The sequence below is a fragment of the Malus sylvestris genome, chromosome 11 (genome assembly GCF_916048215.2).
Source record: "Malus sylvestris chromosome 11, drMalSylv7.2, whole genome shotgun sequence".
Lineage (NCBI taxonomy): Eukaryota > Viridiplantae > Streptophyta > Magnoliopsida > Rosales > Rosaceae > Malus > Malus sylvestris.
The window spans coordinates 33,665,241-33,683,316 of NC_062270.1; the positions used below are offsets into that span (position 1 = coordinate 33,665,241).

At 36.5% G+C, this 18,076-nt stretch overlaps 3 protein-coding genes and 1 long non-coding RNA gene across 5 annotated transcripts in view; 2 read left to right on the forward strand and 2 right to left on the reverse strand.

Annotated features, from left to right (window-relative positions):
* The first annotated feature begins 137 nt into the window (after positions 1 to 137).
* LOC126590416 (probable magnesium transporter NIPA9) lies at positions 138 to 17,412 on the forward strand. Its single transcript, XM_050255878.1, has 10 exons — positions 138 to 149; positions 2,707 to 2,786; positions 2,875 to 2,948; positions 3,128 to 3,222; positions 3,376 to 3,505; positions 3,624 to 3,712; positions 3,810 to 3,866; positions 3,952 to 4,010; positions 4,664 to 4,784; positions 17,281 to 17,412. The coding sequence occupies exons 1-10, from the start codon at positions 138 to 140 to the stop codon at positions 17,395 to 17,397; spliced, it is 834 nt and encodes a 277-aa protein (XP_050111835.1). The 3' UTR covers positions 17,398 to 17,412.
* Positions 8,323 to 13,028, reverse strand: LOC126588755 (plant intracellular Ras-group-related LRR protein 6-like). 2 transcript variants are annotated; one of them, XM_050253854.1, is made up of 11 exons: positions 12,942 to 13,028; positions 12,563 to 12,633; positions 12,219 to 12,356; positions 11,939 to 12,076; positions 11,337 to 11,441; positions 10,962 to 11,086; positions 10,690 to 10,786; positions 9,776 to 9,850; positions 9,323 to 9,378; positions 9,012 to 9,168; positions 8,323 to 8,699 (listed from the first exon to the last, which is right to left on the reverse strand). In XM_050253854.1, the coding sequence occupies exons 3-11, from the start codon at positions 12,345 to 12,347 to the stop codon at positions 8,676 to 8,678; spliced, it is 906 nt and encodes a 301-aa protein (XP_050109811.1). In that variant the 5' UTR covers positions 12,348 to 12,356; positions 12,563 to 12,633; positions 12,942 to 13,028; the 3' UTR covers positions 8,323 to 8,675. The 2 variants fall into 2 exon arrangements, with proteins under 2 accessions (XP_050109811.1, XP_050109812.1); XM_050253855.1 differs by lacking the exon at positions 12,942 to 13,028 and having other exon boundaries at positions 11,939 to 12,051.
* On the forward strand, positions 8,699 to 9,070 carry LOC126588756 (uncharacterized). The gene is made up of 2 exons (XR_007611596.1): positions 8,699 to 8,904; positions 8,954 to 9,070. It is a non-coding gene; the product is annotated as an uncharacterized LOC126588756 (long non-coding RNA).
* LOC126588753 (plant intracellular Ras-group-related LRR protein 6) overlaps positions 9,064 to 18,076 on the reverse strand; it is a 65,081-nt gene continuing 56,068 nt past the window's right edge. Inside the window, exon 22 of the mRNA XM_050253849.1 lies at positions 9,064 to 9,187. The gene's annotated coding sequence lies outside the window, so the exon portion shown is untranslated. The remainder of the gene's footprint in view (positions 9,188 to 18,076) is intronic.

Genomic DNA, 18,076 nt, shown 5'->3' on the forward strand with positions numbered 1-18,076 from the left:
CTAATCATCTTCGAAGCGAAAACCGAAAACTTTGATACAACGAGGCATTCTCCCATATGGTTTACCTAATAGCCCCAAAAAAAGTATTCTTTAGTTACCGTTTTCCCTTTCTTTCATTTCTCATGAACAAATATACGATGGGGTTTATGGTGCTAAGTTTTTTAATAAAAAAGAAATATCCTTCAAGGCTACCACTTCTTAGGTGATAAGTTATCAACTTCCTCAAAGTTGTTATTCCAACTTTGAAATTGCACTATCCTCAAAGTTGTTATTCCAGCTTTGACATTTATGAACATCGGCGGAAGCTCAAGCACTTCGGGATGCTTTTCTCTTGGCCAATCAACGTTAAATCAAGAAAATTGTGGTGGAAGGCGACTCAAAGATTGTTATTGATGCAGCTTGGGAAAATATGCGATACCGTGGATTTGGTGAAATGGAATCAAGTCTTTAAAGAAGCAAACTTTATAGCAGATGCTATTACCGTTCTTGAGTATAATTGTACTAATTTATATGTTTGGGATGGGTATGTTCCTGCCTAAGCAAAAAAAGCTCTTTTGTATGACTCTTGAGACTAGACTTGGCAGTTTCTGACACGATACGATGACACGACACGAAAATAACGGGTTTCGGGTCAACACGATAACCTATCGGGTCATTATCGGGTGACCCGTTAAGAACCCGTTATTAACGGGTTCTTAACGGGTATACACGTGGGTAACACGTGGGTGACCCGTTTCGACCCGTTAAGAAAAAAATTAATTTGATAATTTTAAAGTTTAATTACTAAAAGATTTATTATAAAATACAATAGCCATATTAATATATACAATATATTCTATATTACATATATTTTTTTGTATTATTATTCTATATAAGTTATAAAAAAAAAGTTTTAGTCATTATTTATTTTTAGGGGCTTTTAGATCTAGGTCCAAAAATATAGATGATTTTTAGGAGTGAGTCCAGTTATATAATTACATGTTTTTATTTCTTTTATACTCATTTTATATTTCTTTAAAATATTAAAAATCAATTAAAATATTCTAATATGAAGCATTTTTCAACTCCAAAAAATCTAATTAATATCTTATAACAGAAAAAACTAATATACTATAAACGAGATATGAAACCTAACTAAAAAGTAGGAAAAACATAATATACCTACAAGCGAAGCAAGACACATTAATCTGTAACACGTTAATTATAAAGAAGAATCTGTCATATAGATACATAAAAATAATTAACCTGTGATATAGGTTGAGTATAAAAATTAAAAATAAAATCTATAAACGAGGTTTAAAGAGGGAGGAAGAACAAGAAATAACAAAATAATAATAATAATAATAATCAAAGAGATAATTAGGAAGAAATTTGATTTTTATAATAAATCTTATTATTGAATAGATAATTATTGATAATTAAATAATTAAATTTAAAGAATTGGACTTATTTTAATAAATTGGACTATTCTTACTATTGGCTAAAAAAATTGGACTTATATCAAGTTTCCCCTTATTTTTATTATGAGAGTTCTTTATTATCATTACTAATTTACTAGGATAATAAATTTTACTTAACAGTTAACATGTTCTTGTCCAAAATTAAAATAAACTAGTATAATATTTGTATAGGCAAGAACTAAGAAGACATACATACAATACAAGTATGAAAAATGTGAAAGAATATATAAACACTTGCTATTCATCATTATTCCTCTACGAGTAGATAATGGTTACACTTTATCGTTTAGATTTTTAAAATCCTCCCAAACCCTCATGAATAATGTTTTTTATTTGAAGGCAAAATTAATAAAATTAATAATAATTATTGTAGAAGTGTAAAAAATGTAAAAAAAATATCCAATCACTCTTAATGACAAGCTTTACAACTTTCATGAAGGGGTCAGCTTCGAAATCCAACACTATAATCCATAAACCTTCAATTTATATTTAACCGTCGATTATCATTTACGCTTTATTCTTGTTACTGAATTTCATTTTTTAAATTTTCTTTTTTTAAAACATGATCATCTGGTGGATGTAAGAAGATGAACGGTTCATATCTTTGATATCACGTTTCGATATTTATGGTTAATTGAAATATGAGTTGATGTCATATAGTTTGTATAAACTTTATAAACATCAAGCAATATTTTGACTAATCGTAAAACTTTGAACATAATATCAACGATCCAAACCGTTCATCTTCTTGCATCCTCTAATAGATCATGTTTTTAAAAAAGAAAATCTGAAAAAACAAAATTTGATGAGAAAAATAAAGCATAAATGTAAACAATAATCAACGGTTAAATTTTGATCTATGATTTATATGATTATAGTGGCGAATTTCGAAGTTAAGTTCTTCACAAAAGTTGTAAAGCTTGTTATTACGAGCGTTTATATATTTTTTCTATATTTTTTATACTTCTACATTAATTAAAAAACTATTAAAGACTTTACTTAAATAACAGCCGTTAGATCAATGAGATTAAATCTGTACCGTTGGATTCTATTTCAATTATATTATTACAATTTTTTTTGGACAAAAAACCCCTCATATTTTCCATTGTTTTCCATATGAGTCCGGACTGATTTGATCAAAACAAAAAAACCCCACTGCCTAGCCCTAAATTCTTTCTGTCTAGTCTCCCCACTCCCGGCCGTAACCCTCTCCCAACCCGCCCGCGGCGCCGTTTGTTCTTCCTAGCCCCTCTCTCCCGCCGTCTTTCTTCCAAAATTCCGACAGCCACGATCTTCTCGTCTTCCATTCGTACGACATCTTCCTATGTAAGTATTTCTCCCTCTTCAACCTTTCTCTCTCTTCACTCTTTCTACGCTCATATTTCCCATTTCTGACCACGAACGATTGACACAGCTTCTTGCGTTGGATTCCTCTCTTGGAATGGAAGCCATGGAAGAAGGAGAAGAAGGAGCTGCTACTCCATTTTGGTATGCACTGACTCACAGATCACCTTAACTCGACCTGCAAGTTTCGAATCCCAATTTGTAATTTTGGATTTGGATTCCGGGATTCCGGTTCCAACTGGGAATTGGGTTTCGTTTCAAATTCCCAAATTTTGAGGATTTACAACAAAATTTCAAATTTTGAATGTTGTATATGTTTTCAGGTGATCAGGGCGTATGTTTCAAAGCATGGCTGATAGGATTTCTGATGGATATATTCGGAGCTTTGTTAATGTTGAGAGCATTGTCTTTAGCTCCTGTAAGTGCTTCAACCCCGAAGCTAGGATTTTTCATTGTTTATTGTTTCGATTTTTGGGGTATTTGTTTTCTTTCTGCAATTTGTTTACGTATTTGGTGATTGGAATTAATGCTGTGCTACATTTTGATGAATGTTGGATGATGTATTTTTCAGGTGTCTGTCATACAACCGGTTTCCGGGTGTGGACTTGCGATTCTTTCAATCTTTTCCCATTTTTATCTGAAGGAAATGATGAATGATGTTGACTGGATGGGGATTACATTAGCAGGCATTGGCACTATAGGTAATGTAAGTTCTTCACTGTGCTTGAAAATTCAAGTGTCTTCACTGGGAACTGTTACATTACTTTTGATTGTGTGTTTTGTTTTAAGAATAATTTGTGTGAGATTTTGTATTTGCAGGGGTTGGTGCCGGAGGTGAGGAGCAAAAGGCTTCCATAATATCGGTGTTTCATCTACCATGGTTGGCAATTGTAGTCGCCTTCTTGTTTGTAGGTACCTTATACCGTGCATCATCTGATGTTTATAGTTGGACACTTGGGTTTATGCAGTGTAATGATTCTAACCCTGCAAGGCCTCTTTAAATAGGTCCTCCTTAATGGGTGGCTACGCATCTACAGACGTCAACGCAAAGAACAGGAGTTGGTAAGCTGATTACTTCGTTTCATCTATCTTTAGTGTTTGAGTATGGTGCCCACGACCAGTTCACTGATACCTGCTCATGGTACAGATGGAATATGAAGTTGTTGAAGAAATTATATATGGCTTGGAATCTGGCATTTTGTTCGGGTATGATTCTGTCCAGCATGTTTCTTATCACGATTCACATATAGATTCATCTCTCTCATCTTTCAGTTCTAAAAGGGAAATTATTAAAAAGCATATAATGAGTTATAGTGTGCATGCTAGTAGATGTCAATGATGTGTTGAGCATGTCAGTTGTGTGTACTTTATGTTACAAACGATAGAAAGTTTTAAGGGCTGGTTTGGTATTGCTGCGCTTTGAAAAAAAGCTGCTGTGAGAATAAGCGGCTGTGCTGTGAGAATAAGCGGCTGTGAAATAAAGTCAGTAGAGTGTTTGGTAAACTTTTTTGTGAAAGTGCTTTTGGAAAAAAAATCAGGATGATAGTGTGTCTTTTCATTAAAGGAGCACTGTAGCTCCGTGTGCTTTGAAAAAACTGGCTTTTTTTCAAAGCAGCAAATAGCAGCTTCAGCTTTTCCTTTGATTTTCAGCTTATTCTCACAGCAGCTTCCAAAATAAGCCCTTTTTTTTCAGTTTACCAAACACAAAAATGACCCTCAACTTTTTATCACAGTGGCTTTTTTTAAAATCACCTCAATCCCAAACGGGGCCTAAGTCTTGTTGATTTAAATCATGAAGCTGCTGTTGTTGTCAAGCCATGTTTAAAATTATAATGCAATTATCACACATCTTATTGCAGGATGGCATCTGTGATATCAAAGATGGGATTTGTGTTATTGGAGCAGGGTTTCCACAGCATGCTGGTCCCGATATGCGTGATAATCAGCATATGTTGTAGTGGTACAGGGTTTTATTACCAGGTATGTTAAGCACTTTACCAAGTTCCTAGTTTCATATCCATGTGCTCACGTAAATTGAATGTCGGTCCCATGAAATAAATTTATAGTCCCATTGACTATCAAATTGTAATCAAGCAATACCATTCTTGCATGGTTAGAAGATTGATTTGTGTTTTGGTTCTAATCAAGCAATTGTGGGTTCAACCTTTTTTTCACTCAAAAAAAGTGTTATGTTTTTTATTTAATTATTTATTGGTTTAAAATATATTTTCCTTAACGGGTAACGGGTCGGGTCATATTACCCATTAATATTATCGGGTTGATTTCGGGTCGGATCATTTTACCCGTTTATTTTACTGGGTGTTACACGACACGATCTGTTAAGATATCGGGTATGATACGAAAACGACACGAACACGGGAAACACGACACGAATGCCAAGTCAACTCGAGACCTTGAGTGTTACTGAGGCTTCTCCTTAAATTAATTTCCTTCTTCCCAAAAAAGAAAAAAAAAAGCTATTTCACAATAATACGGGTGAAAGTAAAAGTTAACACAGTAAAATTGTGACACCCTATGGGCTTTTACTGTATAAAGTCGGACCTCATTTTCTTTTTCTCTGCAACTAAAAACTGAGGACTGTAAGAGAAGAGAGAGAGAGAGAGAGGAGAGAGAACCACACTGTAAGAGTAAGAGAACAGAGAGAGAGAGGAGAGAGCACCACCACCGCCACAATGGATTTGCAAGTCGAGCGAAAAGACATCGTTGAGCCCAAATGCACCCACGCCTTCAAGATGAAAGGTAAGAAGTTGTTCAGCAAGTTTAATGGTTATTTTACTTACTAAGCGAAGGTAGTAGTAATTTGTTAATTTTATATTTTACTGGTCTAGTGTTGGCATTGTACTCTTTTGTCAGTTGATTAGGATGAGAATTTGAAATACAAACAGTAATCATAATACAAGAAATTAAAATATTTAAAAAAAAAATTCAATCTCATTGTTTCAGCCTCGGAAGATTGTCATGGAACCCTAAATTTTGCGTATTCGTGGGGAAAATACGCATTTGTGGTGGTGGATTCCAGGAAGAGCAATTCATATGGGTATACGATCTCCAATTAGGAGACTAAACTGTTTCAAATTCCTGGAGTTTCAAGTATTCATCTGCTCACTTATGGTAACGTGGCCGCTTACACGTTCGTGATGACACAACTGAAAGAGAATGCCGAGGTTCGCCTGCAGTCTGGGTTTGTCATCAACGTGAACTGGGTGTGCCATGCCATTTATTCGTGTCAAACTACGGAATCCGCTGGATTCATAGTGGTTGGATGGAACCCAGGCAACGATGAGTGGATTCCGTAGTTTGACACGAATAAATGGCATGGCACACCCAGTTCACGTTGATGCCAAACCCAGACTGCAGGAGAACCTCGGCATTCTTTCAGTTGTGTCATCACGAACGTGTAAGCGGCCACGTTACCATAAGTGAGCATATGAATACTTGAAACTCCAGGAATTTGAAACAGTTTAGTCTCCTCATTGGAGATCGTATACCCATATGAATTGCTCTTCCTGGAATCCACCACCACAAATGCGTATTTTCCCCACGAATACGCAAAATTTAGGGTTCCATGACAATCTTTCGGGGCTGAAACAATATGAGATTGAATTTTTTTTTTAAAATATTAATTTCTTGTATTATGATTACTGTTTGTATTTCAAATTCTCATCCTAATCAACCGACAAAAGAGTACAATGCCAACACTAGACCAGTAAAATATAAAATTAACAAATTACTGCTAGCTTCGCTTAGTAAGTAAAATAACCATTAAACTTGCTGAACAACTTCTTACCTTTCATCTTGAAGGCGTGGGTGCGTTCGGGCTCAACGATGTCTTTTCGCTCGACTTGCAAATCCATTGTGGCGGTGGTGGTGCTCTCTCCTCTCTCTCTGTTCTCTTACTCTTACAGTGTGGTTCTCTCTCCTCTCTCTCTCTGTTCTCTTACAGTGTGGTTCTCTCTTCTCTTACAGTTTTCAGTTGCAGAGAAAAAGAAAATGAGGTCCGGCTTTATACAGTAAAAGCCCATAGGGTGTCACAATTTTACTGTGTTAACTTTTACTTTCACCCGTATTATTGTGAAATAGCTTTTTTTTTTCTTTTTTGGGAAGAAGGAAATTAATTTAAGGAGAAGCCTCAGTAACACTCGCCTCGTTTGGCAGCTCGGACTGTACTGATTATTTTAGTCGGATAGGATAAATAGTCGTCGGATAGTACTAAATAAATTAGTCGGATGTTTAGTGCAATATTGGACTAATCACCGTATTAATAGGATCAATTATGTTATATTTTTTAATTACTTGTTAATAGTATTTTAGGAATGATAATTAAAATAAATTCGACAAAAAAAATCTCAAAAAAAAAAAAAAAATCAAAAGAAACCCAGGGAAGGACGAACAGGGGAGAAGTGCTCAGAGATTCGAGATCCCCTTGAAACCCATATCACAACGAAAATCACAAACTAATCCATCAAACAGAAAAAAATAACAAATTATCAAGAATCACAAATCCATCAAATAGAAAAAATCACAAACTAAAGGAAACAAGACAGAGAAAAAAAGAAGAAAAAAAAGGAAAATTGCAGCAAAAGGAAGACGATGAAGATGAAACGAGAAAACACCCATGAGGAAGATGATGCAATCAGGTGTGAGCGGGAGTGGTTCCGCAGATTTAGCTCTGAATCTCCAGAGCAACAGACACGAGATGACGGAGCAGATGCGAGAGGGGTGCGAGGCGTTTTGAGGCCGACTAAATTATACCGAGCTTTTTGAGCGTACTAACTAACGGGTGTGAGGCGTACTAATTAATTGGGACCGGATTTGTTAGTCCGGCGACTATTTAGTACGTAAGTCTCCAAACACCCGCTCCCGCATTATTAACCCTATCCGATGCTTAATACGGTGTGCCAAACGAGGCCTCAAGGTCTCGAGAGTCATACAAAAGAGCGTTTTTTGCTTGGGCAGGAACATACCCATCCCAAACATATAAATTAGTACAATTATACTCAAAAACGGTAATAACATCTGCTATAAAGTTTGCTTCTTTAAAGACTTAATTCCATTTCACCAAATCCACGGTACCGCATATTTTCCCAAGCTGCATCAATAACAATCTTTGAGTCGCCTTCCACCACAATTTTCTTGATTTAACGTTGATTGGCCAAGAGCAAAGCATCTCGAAGCGCTTGAGCTTCTGTCGATGTTCATAAATGTCAAAGCTGGAATAACAACTTTGAGGATGGTGCTATCCACACTTATTTTACCTCTCACGCACCCGTCTCAATTTACGATCGTTAAATCGAATAAATTGAAGAAAATCAATAGACAAAAATTAACAAGAGAGTGAAAGGTAAAAAGAGGTATGTGAGTAATACCACGCTTCAAAATATATAAAAGATGGTCACCTATTTTTCCATGACATTAACTTGAAATTCACCAAAGTTCAAAGTAAAATCACTTTCTCTTAACACGTAAATTCCCTCTTTAAATCCCCTCGCATTGAAAATTCGAAAAAATCTATACTCTGCTGTCAATAATATTATTTATCTGTAAAACTAAAATGTGTGTATTGGTAAAATTCACATGCACCTACAAGTCAAGCTCCAATGACAACATCAAAAAAACAAACAATTGATCTGGAATTTAATTAGGCGGCGATCCGAAGGTGAAGAATACTAATCATACACTCAAATGATACAAAGCTGCGATACACCAAGCGGTACAAGTGTTGCGGTCTTCAGATCAAGATCTTGGTCACATGTAAAAGTGGAATGAATCTGGACAAGAAGGGAGCGAATGCAAAGATGCTAGTCTTCAACAATTTTGTCCTTGAGATATTGCAGAACAACTTTGGTTCCTCTATCTAAAACCGTCCTCCGGATACTGTTCAAGTACATAAAAATAACATGAGAAGGGTCAATGATGCATAGGAACAGCGGGGAATTTAGAAATCCGGTAATCATTGAAATGAAGTATATTCAACAGGAATCATTCTATTATCAATGGATTGATGTTTTGGTAGGAAGCCCGACTGATTAGCACGCAATTGGACGGAATGTATTGCCTCGTTGACATTTTTACTGTTAATGTCTTTTTAGCTTCTTAGAGGGAATTTTCAACTTCCTAATGAAATAAAGCAATTGATAGCAAGAGACTATCCAGGGTGCATCATTGTAAGAACTCAAGCAGACATACTTTGAGTTTGGGATCACGCCTCAAGTTGTCGTAGGCCAATAGATGACTGTTGCCTTGCATCTTTGTCCATCGTAGATCAGCGACACACAGGTGATTTCCATACATCCTTAACCGTATTTCCCAGATAATCGAGTTCGGCATTGAGCCAGTGACAATCCTGAAGTAACTTTACTGACCTAAAATTGATCTCGAAGTCCTTTTCTTTTATATGCGCAGCAAAATTTTGTACTACTTAAGTTTAACACCACAAAAATACGAAATTACAGCAAACCTTCCAGTGACTAATAGGAAATGAGGAAAAAGTAGCATACCTTCTTAATGGATTTCCATCAAGTCTCAATGCTTGTAAGCTAGGCTCAAGCAACCCCTGATCAAAGGAATGCTTTAGATTAGAATAGATCAAATAAATTATGTGAGCTAGTAGACAACTTAGGGAAGACGTAAGGCAATCCATTAATGAAGATAATCTTAGCTACAAAAGAAACAATTCAATCAATTATCTTTTAGTTGCTTTCATCATGACCGACCCCAACCATTGCAGGACCATACTTCTAGTAACATAAGCTTTGGCGCGATGTTTACATCATTGCGACCAGGGCTCGAAATGAGAAATCTCTCTGCAAGTTGGGTAAAGCTCTATATATCCGATCTTTTTATATGGTCAATCATACGAGTCTACGGAATCTTTTGTTCTCTATAATCAAGAAGTCAGTTGTCACAACCTAAGAAATCAAAACATCTGTGAAAGCTTTTCATGTACTGACCAACTCTGGGGAAAGCATCGATATGTTATTGTCAGATAGGCCCAGCTCAGTGAGTGAAGCAAGATTTTTGAACTCCTGCACGCCAATATTAACAGGGATAATCAAGAATTCAGATCACAATTAACGTACCACAAGAAGGAAAGAAGTTCTTTGAAGGACATGAACTGAGAACCAAAATCTTCTTTGAAGGACATGATTTATGAACTGAGAACCAAAATCTGACATTTAGAGCATTTCCTTGGACTGCCAAAGGCAAGCCCCAGGATTTTGAGACGTCCATTTTTTCTGTTTGTACTTAATATGTACTATATGCGACGTGAAATATGGAAATACATTAGCTGAATAAAAATACAGTTTTTTATTTTATTCCGTGAGACTTGAACCTAGGACCTAAACTTTTACCCAACTCCTCACAGTGCCACATGAACAAAGGCTATTGGGACAAGAAAATGACCTAAATTTAGTGATGTCATTTTAAGAATAACTCCGCTTATTAAAATTTACGTTGTAAAGAGTGATTGTTCTTTATTTTGTATAAAATAATATTTCCTCGGTTAACAAATTTTTATTCCTATTTTATAAATACTAATTTGTGCATAAAAACTTAATTTGTACTAAATGCCCTAATGACAGCCACAGCTATTCCTCTCAGGGGTGCCTCCAAGACTGGCAGGCATGGTTGCAACAATTAGCTTTTTTTCTCTTTTATTTGCTTTCAAATTCTTTTAAAGAAATTTTATGCAAAGGGATAAATCCAACCCTCCCTCCTATCACCTCATGAAATTAGGACCCCCCTTTAAACTCATAAAGTATCTACCACTAATATCATAAAACCTCTACAGCAGTCTGCTTACACACTTTTAAATTTAGAGATATTACTTGTATATTTGTTTCTTAGGCAAGTAATATATTACCACTGGAACCAATTGGAGGGAATTTTGGCTCAAGTCAAGGATCCGCAGTTGCTGCAAACTCAAGACTTCCGATGGAACTTCTCTTAGCTGCATTTGTCTATCAAGTGAAAAAAGATGTAGCTTAGCCTAAAACAGAAACAACGAAAATAGATGTATGCAAACAGCAGTGTTGTTATTAGGAACTTCAATATCTACAAGCACGCAACACATTCATATATTATCTCTACGTGTGAGTGTGTGAGTGTGTGAGTGTGTGTCATAAGTTCACTAACCTCAGGTAAAGCTCCTGCAAATGCGGTAAGCTAGAAAATGCGGGATGCTCTGGCAATGAAGCCACGTTACCACTTAGATCTAGAATCTGAAGCATAGGGGCTGCTTGAAATCCACCTGGTGGAATCTACAAGTCAAGAAATAAGGAGGGTCCTCACATCTTTTCGTTTGATATACAATGTTTGACCCATTACTTGACAGATTAAGATTTTTGGAATACATTGGTAATAATATATATCATGGTATTAAAAGGTTTGTTGCGAGAATTGTATTTGTCATGAACCACATCCCTTATTTGTTTACTAAAACTCTAATAACTCATGAAAATATATTGACAAGACAAGAAAATGACGATTGGACCAGCTACATGTATTTACCTGTCTTAGGGGATTATTGTCCAACTTCAAACACAAAAGATTAGGAAGCGACTGTAAAATTGCACCTGGCCAGTCTGTAATCTTTTTCCTGGATAAAATTAATGTCTGCACATTTGGACAAATGTAAGGATGACTTACAATGCAGATTTAAAAAAAAAAAAGCAAGTCGTATGATCAATTACTATTCATTACAAAGATAAAGTACTTGGAAAGGAGAAACAAATATCAAATTATGGAGGCCTGCATAACCACATTTGTATACATCAAGCAACTGGAGTTCAACTAATACGAAGATTTATCAGTTGCTCACTATAATTTTTTGTATACTCTAAAACTTTTGCAACCAAACCCTATCCCTCTTATCCTAATTTAGAGTTCCCTAAACAGCCTATCTATTACTCTCAAGATATTTTTTACATCCCCGGAACAGCGGCCCAAACCCTAGTTTTCTTCACGATTTCAATTTAAACCATTTGCATCTTCCTAAACTATCTCTGAACCTTTTCCACCATTTAGCCTTACACCTAGACAATGCATAAAGCTTCGGAAGTCAAGCCACAAAATAATTGTAACCAGTAGTATCACTAAGTCAGAGGTCGCACTTGGTGCGATGGCAAGTGCCTTCGCCCATGAGCGGTAGGTCTCGGGTTCGAGACTTGGGAGCAGCCTCTCCATAAATGGGGTAAGACTAGCCGACATTCACCTCTTCCAGACCCTGCGTAAAGCGGGAGCCTTGTGCACTGAGTACGACCAGTAGTATCACTAAGTCAGGGAAAAAATTACTAGTATACATGCACTCAACTTTATGAACTTCATCATTCATTCCCTCACAAGCAGGCAAGCGATAAGTATAAAGACATGATAAGTATAAAGATACTTTACCTGAAGGTTGATACATGATGAAAGTTCAACTGGGAGCTCTTGGATGGAATTCCTAGAAAGATCAACCTTTATGAGCTCAGTCGACTCCCATACCTCTGATGGGACAGCACTCAAACCCACCCCTTCCATCGAAAGTTCCTGAAAGTAAAACCATTTTGAAGTGCAACAGTCCAGCATCAGAAAGAAGGATTACAAAGAAGGCTGAATCTGAGCTCTATACCAGACATCTAGAACAACCAATACAAATATAAAAGAAGGGAAAAAGGGTGGGCATGGACAGCAAATCAAGCTATAAAATGATCATTCATAAAATAGGTTATCTTAGAAAAAATAAAAAACAGCACCTTTGAAGCGATAGATAGTCAAGCTGCCATGGCAATCACGTCCTCTTTTCTTGTACTTGTACCTTCAGCATCTATATCACAAATCTTGAATTAAATTTACTTGAAGACAAAAGTTGGTTGAATACTGTAAATCATGGTGGCGAATTTTTGGAACTCTTACAATGTTGTAGATTTCTCTGTGATATACTTCCAGAATTGAATGCTTATTATTAGTTGTCAAATTAGAATTAGGATGTTTAATTCTTTCCAAGTTTCAAACACTCAACCAGTAAAACTAGTCTATAATCCCTTTTAGAAAGAAATTTTTTTTGTAAAATTAGCAGGTTTGAGAGGCAAAAAAAAGGAAAATGGTCATGCATGTGTTGTCAAATGAACATACCTTCATTCTCAGAAAGTCTACTTCGAAGATACTTCAGCAGAGCAGGAGTTGATCCAGAAACCAATGTGCTGGGAGAGGAAAAAATCTGTTGGATAACACTTACTTAAAAGAAGCACAAAATGATAAGGGCCAAGAAGATGCCTCACCTACGAAGAGTTCGTATTGGATTTCCGGTAAGCAAAAGTTGCCGCAGTGTAGTCATCTGTCCTAAACAATGAATAATTTTCATCAGTTAACCATAAGAATTTGCAAAATTGGATTTAAAGATAACAGAAGGTAGGTAGTAGAGCTTTTCTGAGTATAATATACATAAACATCCAAGGTTTACTCATCATTCTATTTGCCCACCCTCCACCATCCCACTAGCATTAGAGCTTTTCCTGAGTTATATGTAACTAAACTTCATCATTTCATTATCCCATCCGCCCACCCCCACTCTGCCAGACGTGCAAATATAGTTAAGACTAGTGCACTACTAACTTGTGCCACTTTAGTATTCTAAGATCTCTAAACCAAAAAGAATTAGGTCCCAATTTTTGGCATAGTCTAATATGTTTGGCGAAGGTATGAGAAGTACCACTTTCTTTCTTATATGATTATCAAAAATATCAATTCTTTTAACCAACTGTAAATTGCATCAACAAAAGTAGAATTCTGATCCCTTCATAACTTCCAAATTGAAATTACAAAGAGACTTTTTTTACAGCATCACAAGTCATACGGGATTAAATGGTATGAATTGTTAACCTTACCCAATTCAGGGGGCAATCCAGACAATGAATTGTTTGAGAGGTTCAACAAAGAAAGACGCAATTTACGTGCCTCCACTGGATACTCCTTTAACTGCATGAAGTAGTTAGCACAGAATTCAAAATTTGTTATCCAAAGATGATGCATAACATGCAACAGAAGAACCGTGGAGTGGTTGGAGTGTTACCCAAAGGAAATCCCATTATTAATTCGAATTGCCTTTTGGAAATTACTGAAGTCACCTTCAGTCAATTCCAGCTTACTTAGGAGTTAGGATCTTAATTAGTCTCTCTACTAACTTAGCTAGGGTTATCCATATCATCTTTCCCCCCCTCCTCTTGAGTAGTTTCTTATATGATGAGATTATCTCTCGCATCAGAAACCAATAATCACTGAGTTTTACCTCATCTGTAAGCATGCCTAGTGGATTTAAGTTGTTATTGTCTGTGATTGTAGGTTCCACACTGCCTAAGATGGATGGTATATTAAACCATGGGCATTCTTTCCTAGTATGCCGGTTTTAAGGATAAGTTTGACCCGCAAATTTTACATGGTATTAGATAAGGTGTGCCTCATGGATCGCTCGGGGTTAGTATCTCTTAGACTCCTACCCAACGTGAAGGGGGAGAGTCAAGTCTCCAATTCTGGCACTAAGGGGGAGTGTTAGAATAGTCTCATCTTGCCTTGGTACCTTTGGGGTTTTCACAGTATTTCCGAATATGCTAATTAATGTAAACACTCAAACTTCAAACTGGACTTAGGAGTTAAATAGTCCATATTATTACCCTTTTCTCCTTACAACGTTTATGTTCTCTAAGTGCACATCAAATTGGACAAATCAAAGACGATAAATCAAGGTAACATGAGTGCATGGAGATACTCAGCTAAAAGAGTTGAATGATTTGACACTTAAGCATGCGAGCACGGAGCGTAGAAACCTGCAACAGTCAGTCCACATCTCAGATTACAGGAAGTCGTTGCACTGAAGTCACACATAAATTCGCATTCAAATCAGAGAAGTAAACAACATTGTAAAGCACTATCATTCATCACAAAAATCGTATCTTTGTTATCCCAATTAATAGAAATCCGAAACCCAATTTACAAATCTTGCTGATTTTTCCTCCAAATTATCTCAGCAAAATAGTACATACAACAATTCCAAATCCAAAACAAATTCAACTTAACATAAAAACGAACATTTTATGCACTATTTTGTGGGAACAGAAAAAGATAGAAGATTTTTGCAGAAGTATAAGAATTTCTGCAGTTTCTGGGATTAAGTTAATCCCTAAAGCAAGATTTGTAACTTAATCCCTAAAGCTAGTCTAGTCTAATTCTATACTAGGCTGGACTGATTGAGTGAAGTGTTTGGTGCAGCATCTAGGGCTGGTTCGGGTCGGGATCCTGAACCGAAACACCTAACCCGAATCCCAAACCAAAACATTTCGGGATGGGATTTTATATCCCAAAATTATTCATTTCCCGAAATTCGGGATTCCCGAAAGTGTTTCTGAATTTTCGACACTTCGGGATTGGGCCTTGAAGCCCAAAATGTTGGGCTTTTAAAACTTTTTACAATTTTAAGTTCTTTAACAAGTAAGCCCACCCATTTTTCAAAAAAAAAAAAAAAAAAAAGGGTCAACAATTGCAGGCTAGCAGCCCACTGCCCTGCCCGCACAGCCCACATTTTTCAGTTTCACAATTTCAATTTCACATTTTCATACCAAGGAAGCAACAACTAACAAGTTAAGCTTAAGTTCACAATTGTATACCAAACTAGTTAATTAAAAGTGCATGCAACCAAAATGAAATAAGTTAGTTTTACAAACCAAACTTCCGAATGAATTTAGATTAAGTTACAAACCAAACTTTGGGAAGAGGTAAACAATCCTTGAAAATCTGACCTGAATACAAAAACAAATTGCCAAAATTAAGTATCACACTCAAACTCATCCTTGTATGCATTCCAAAGAGTGGTCCATTGTATGACATAGAACAAAAGTATCAGAGAAGCTCAATTATATTCCTTAAATATGTGTGTGTTGTGTGTGTGAGAGAGCTTTACCGATATCCACTGAGCTGGATTCTCGTTAACAGAAGGAATATCGTATATCGCCTTGTAGCAACGGCAAATCTCAAGGTAATCGTTGTTGTGAAAATAATACCTACATAATCAGTAAGAGAACATCATCAATTTAATTATTTAGACAGCCAAACAATTCGCACAATTATGTGGAAGCCATTCACACCTTCTAACATCTAGAACTCAAAATGAGAATAAAAACTAAAAGAAGTAAAGTTAAAATGTTATTCACCGCCTCAGATATTTTGTTTGGCATGGCAAAATGTAATAAACAATCAAATGCTTTAAGCGAGTTTGAAACTAATGAATACAAAAACTCAACAATCAGAACAGTTTCTCTGCAAATTACTCAAGAATGACAACAGTTTCTCTACAAAAACCCAAAAATTGAACAGTTTCATACTTACAAAACCCGGCTTCTCTAAACATGTTTTGAACAAAGTAACTTGTATTGCAATAAAACTACATTTCAATCTCAATCTAATGCTTCAATCTTCAATCGCATAAACTACATTTCAAATGCGAAAAAATAAATGCACAAATTCGCTAACCCACAAAATTTGAGGCCATATTTCAACATGCGAACAGCAAAGGGTTGCCATAATCAAAGAAATCAAATACTCTAAAAGTGGTAGATATTTAAACAGAGTCACAAACAGAACAACAACATAGAATTGGGATAAACACACTCAATACCGTATCATTTGGACCCACCCTAATTCGAAACCCACAGTCCTCAAACCCTAATTCGAAACACATAGAACCTTATCCTGCATGCAGGTCCTGCACTTACCCACCCTAATTTGAAACCCACAGTCCTCAAACCCTCACACATTCGACAAAATACTCACTCAGAAATCAAGTTAATCAACATGAAATTTGACCCTAAACACAAAAGAACAAAACCCCAGTGAAAATCAGAAACCCTAACCTGGATTTTGGGACTTGATTGGTGTCGGATTCGAGTTTTCCTTCCTGCGTCTGCCTGAGTCGATGGAGGAGCGGCGTGAGTCACTGGAGGATGAGGAGCGGCGTGGATTCGACGGAGGAGTGGAGCGGCGGGACTGTGAGTGAGTGAGAATGTGTGTGAGTGAGGTGAGACTGAGAGAGAGACAGACTGAGAGAGTGACCGAGAGCGACTGAGAGAGAGTCTGAGAGACCTAACCTAACAAATTACCTAACTCAATGGACGGTAGGATTAGATAGATCTTAACAAATTCAACGGTTCAAGTAATTTCTAATTAAAAATGAAAAATAAATAAATATATAAATATATATATAATATTCGGTTCGGTTCAGGATTACCGAACACTTTCAAAGCTGTGGCCGAATCCCAAACCGAAACTTTCGGGACGAGTTCGGTTTCGGGTACCGAATTTTTCGGGAAATTCGGTTTGGGAATTTTTCGATCAAATTTTAGGACGGGTTCGGGACGTTTCGGGATTTTCGGGAAAAAATTTCACCCCTAATAATCACTAATGAATGTCTAATATAACTTTCCAGGCCCCATGCCGGCTCCCCGTCCCTGTGCTAAATAGCCAAAGGAAACACACTCCAAGCCCTATGCCAACACCAAACCGTCGCCCGGGACGGACCGCAATCCATCCTTACGTCCCGTAGCGGAATAAGGACCATTAGGTAAGTACAAAACCAATGAACATATATATATTGAAAAACAACTTCATAGTATAAAGTCATTCATCATTTATACCATAAAGAGGTGTTCTAAACGTGTTCTAAATATCATATCGTTATCCATCAAATCTTCTATAAGAACACGGATTATAGGAAAAATAGTAATAATTCAAACTAGCATCAGTAAGCATGTTATCTCATAAAACGTTTCGTAAAACGTTATCATTAAATCATGCTTTTCATGTATGCATTTCTACTATTAAAACATGCATTTTTAGAAGGGGTCCACTCACAAATACTTAGCCGCCGAAGAGCCACGCAAACTAGCGAACACGGAATCGTCACAAATAATCGCCCCTAAGCACATAAAGGGTCCAATTAATAAAACTCTATTAAAACAATTGAATTTGGGAAAACGGACGTCGGAAACGGATTCAGGACGTCGAATTACCCTAAGAAGGGTTCTGGTTAAATTTCATAAAGTCAATAGAATATTCCTAGAATATTCCTTAACGGAATGTTCCCTAAAGGAATATTCCCCATAAAGGGTTTGGGCCGGTTAGGGTTTAAGGTTTAGTAAGGACTTGGGCTAGGGTTAAAGGTTAGGTTGATAGGTTAGGGTTTAAAGGGGTTTTGGATCAAAGGGTTTAAAGGGTTTTGGGCT

Excerpts from the sequence above, each read along its gene's own strand:
- LOC126588755 (XM_050253854.1), bottom strand. The coding sequence starts at position 12,347 with ATGGAAGGGGTGGGTTTGAGTGCTGTCCCATCAGAGGTATGGGAGTCG. Across the intron at positions 11,442-11,938 it reads GGCACTTGCCATCGCACCAA|ACATTAATTTTATCCAGGAA; the intron begins GTGCGACCTCTG and ends CCAAATGTGCAG. Across the intron at positions 9,851-10,689 it reads CCCTCCAATTGGTTCCAGTG|GAGTTCAAAAATCTTGCTTC; the intron begins GTAATATATTAC and ends ATTGGCGTGCAG.
- LOC126590416 (XM_050255878.1), top strand. Across the intron at positions 2,787-2,874 it reads TTCGTACGACATCTTCCTAT|CTTCTTGCGTTGGATTCCTC; the intron begins GTAAGTATTTCT and ends CGATTGACACAG. Across the intron at positions 3,223-3,375 it reads GAGCATTGTCTTTAGCTCCT|GTGTCTGTCATACAACCGGT; the intron begins GTAAGTGCTTCA and ends TGTATTTTTCAG.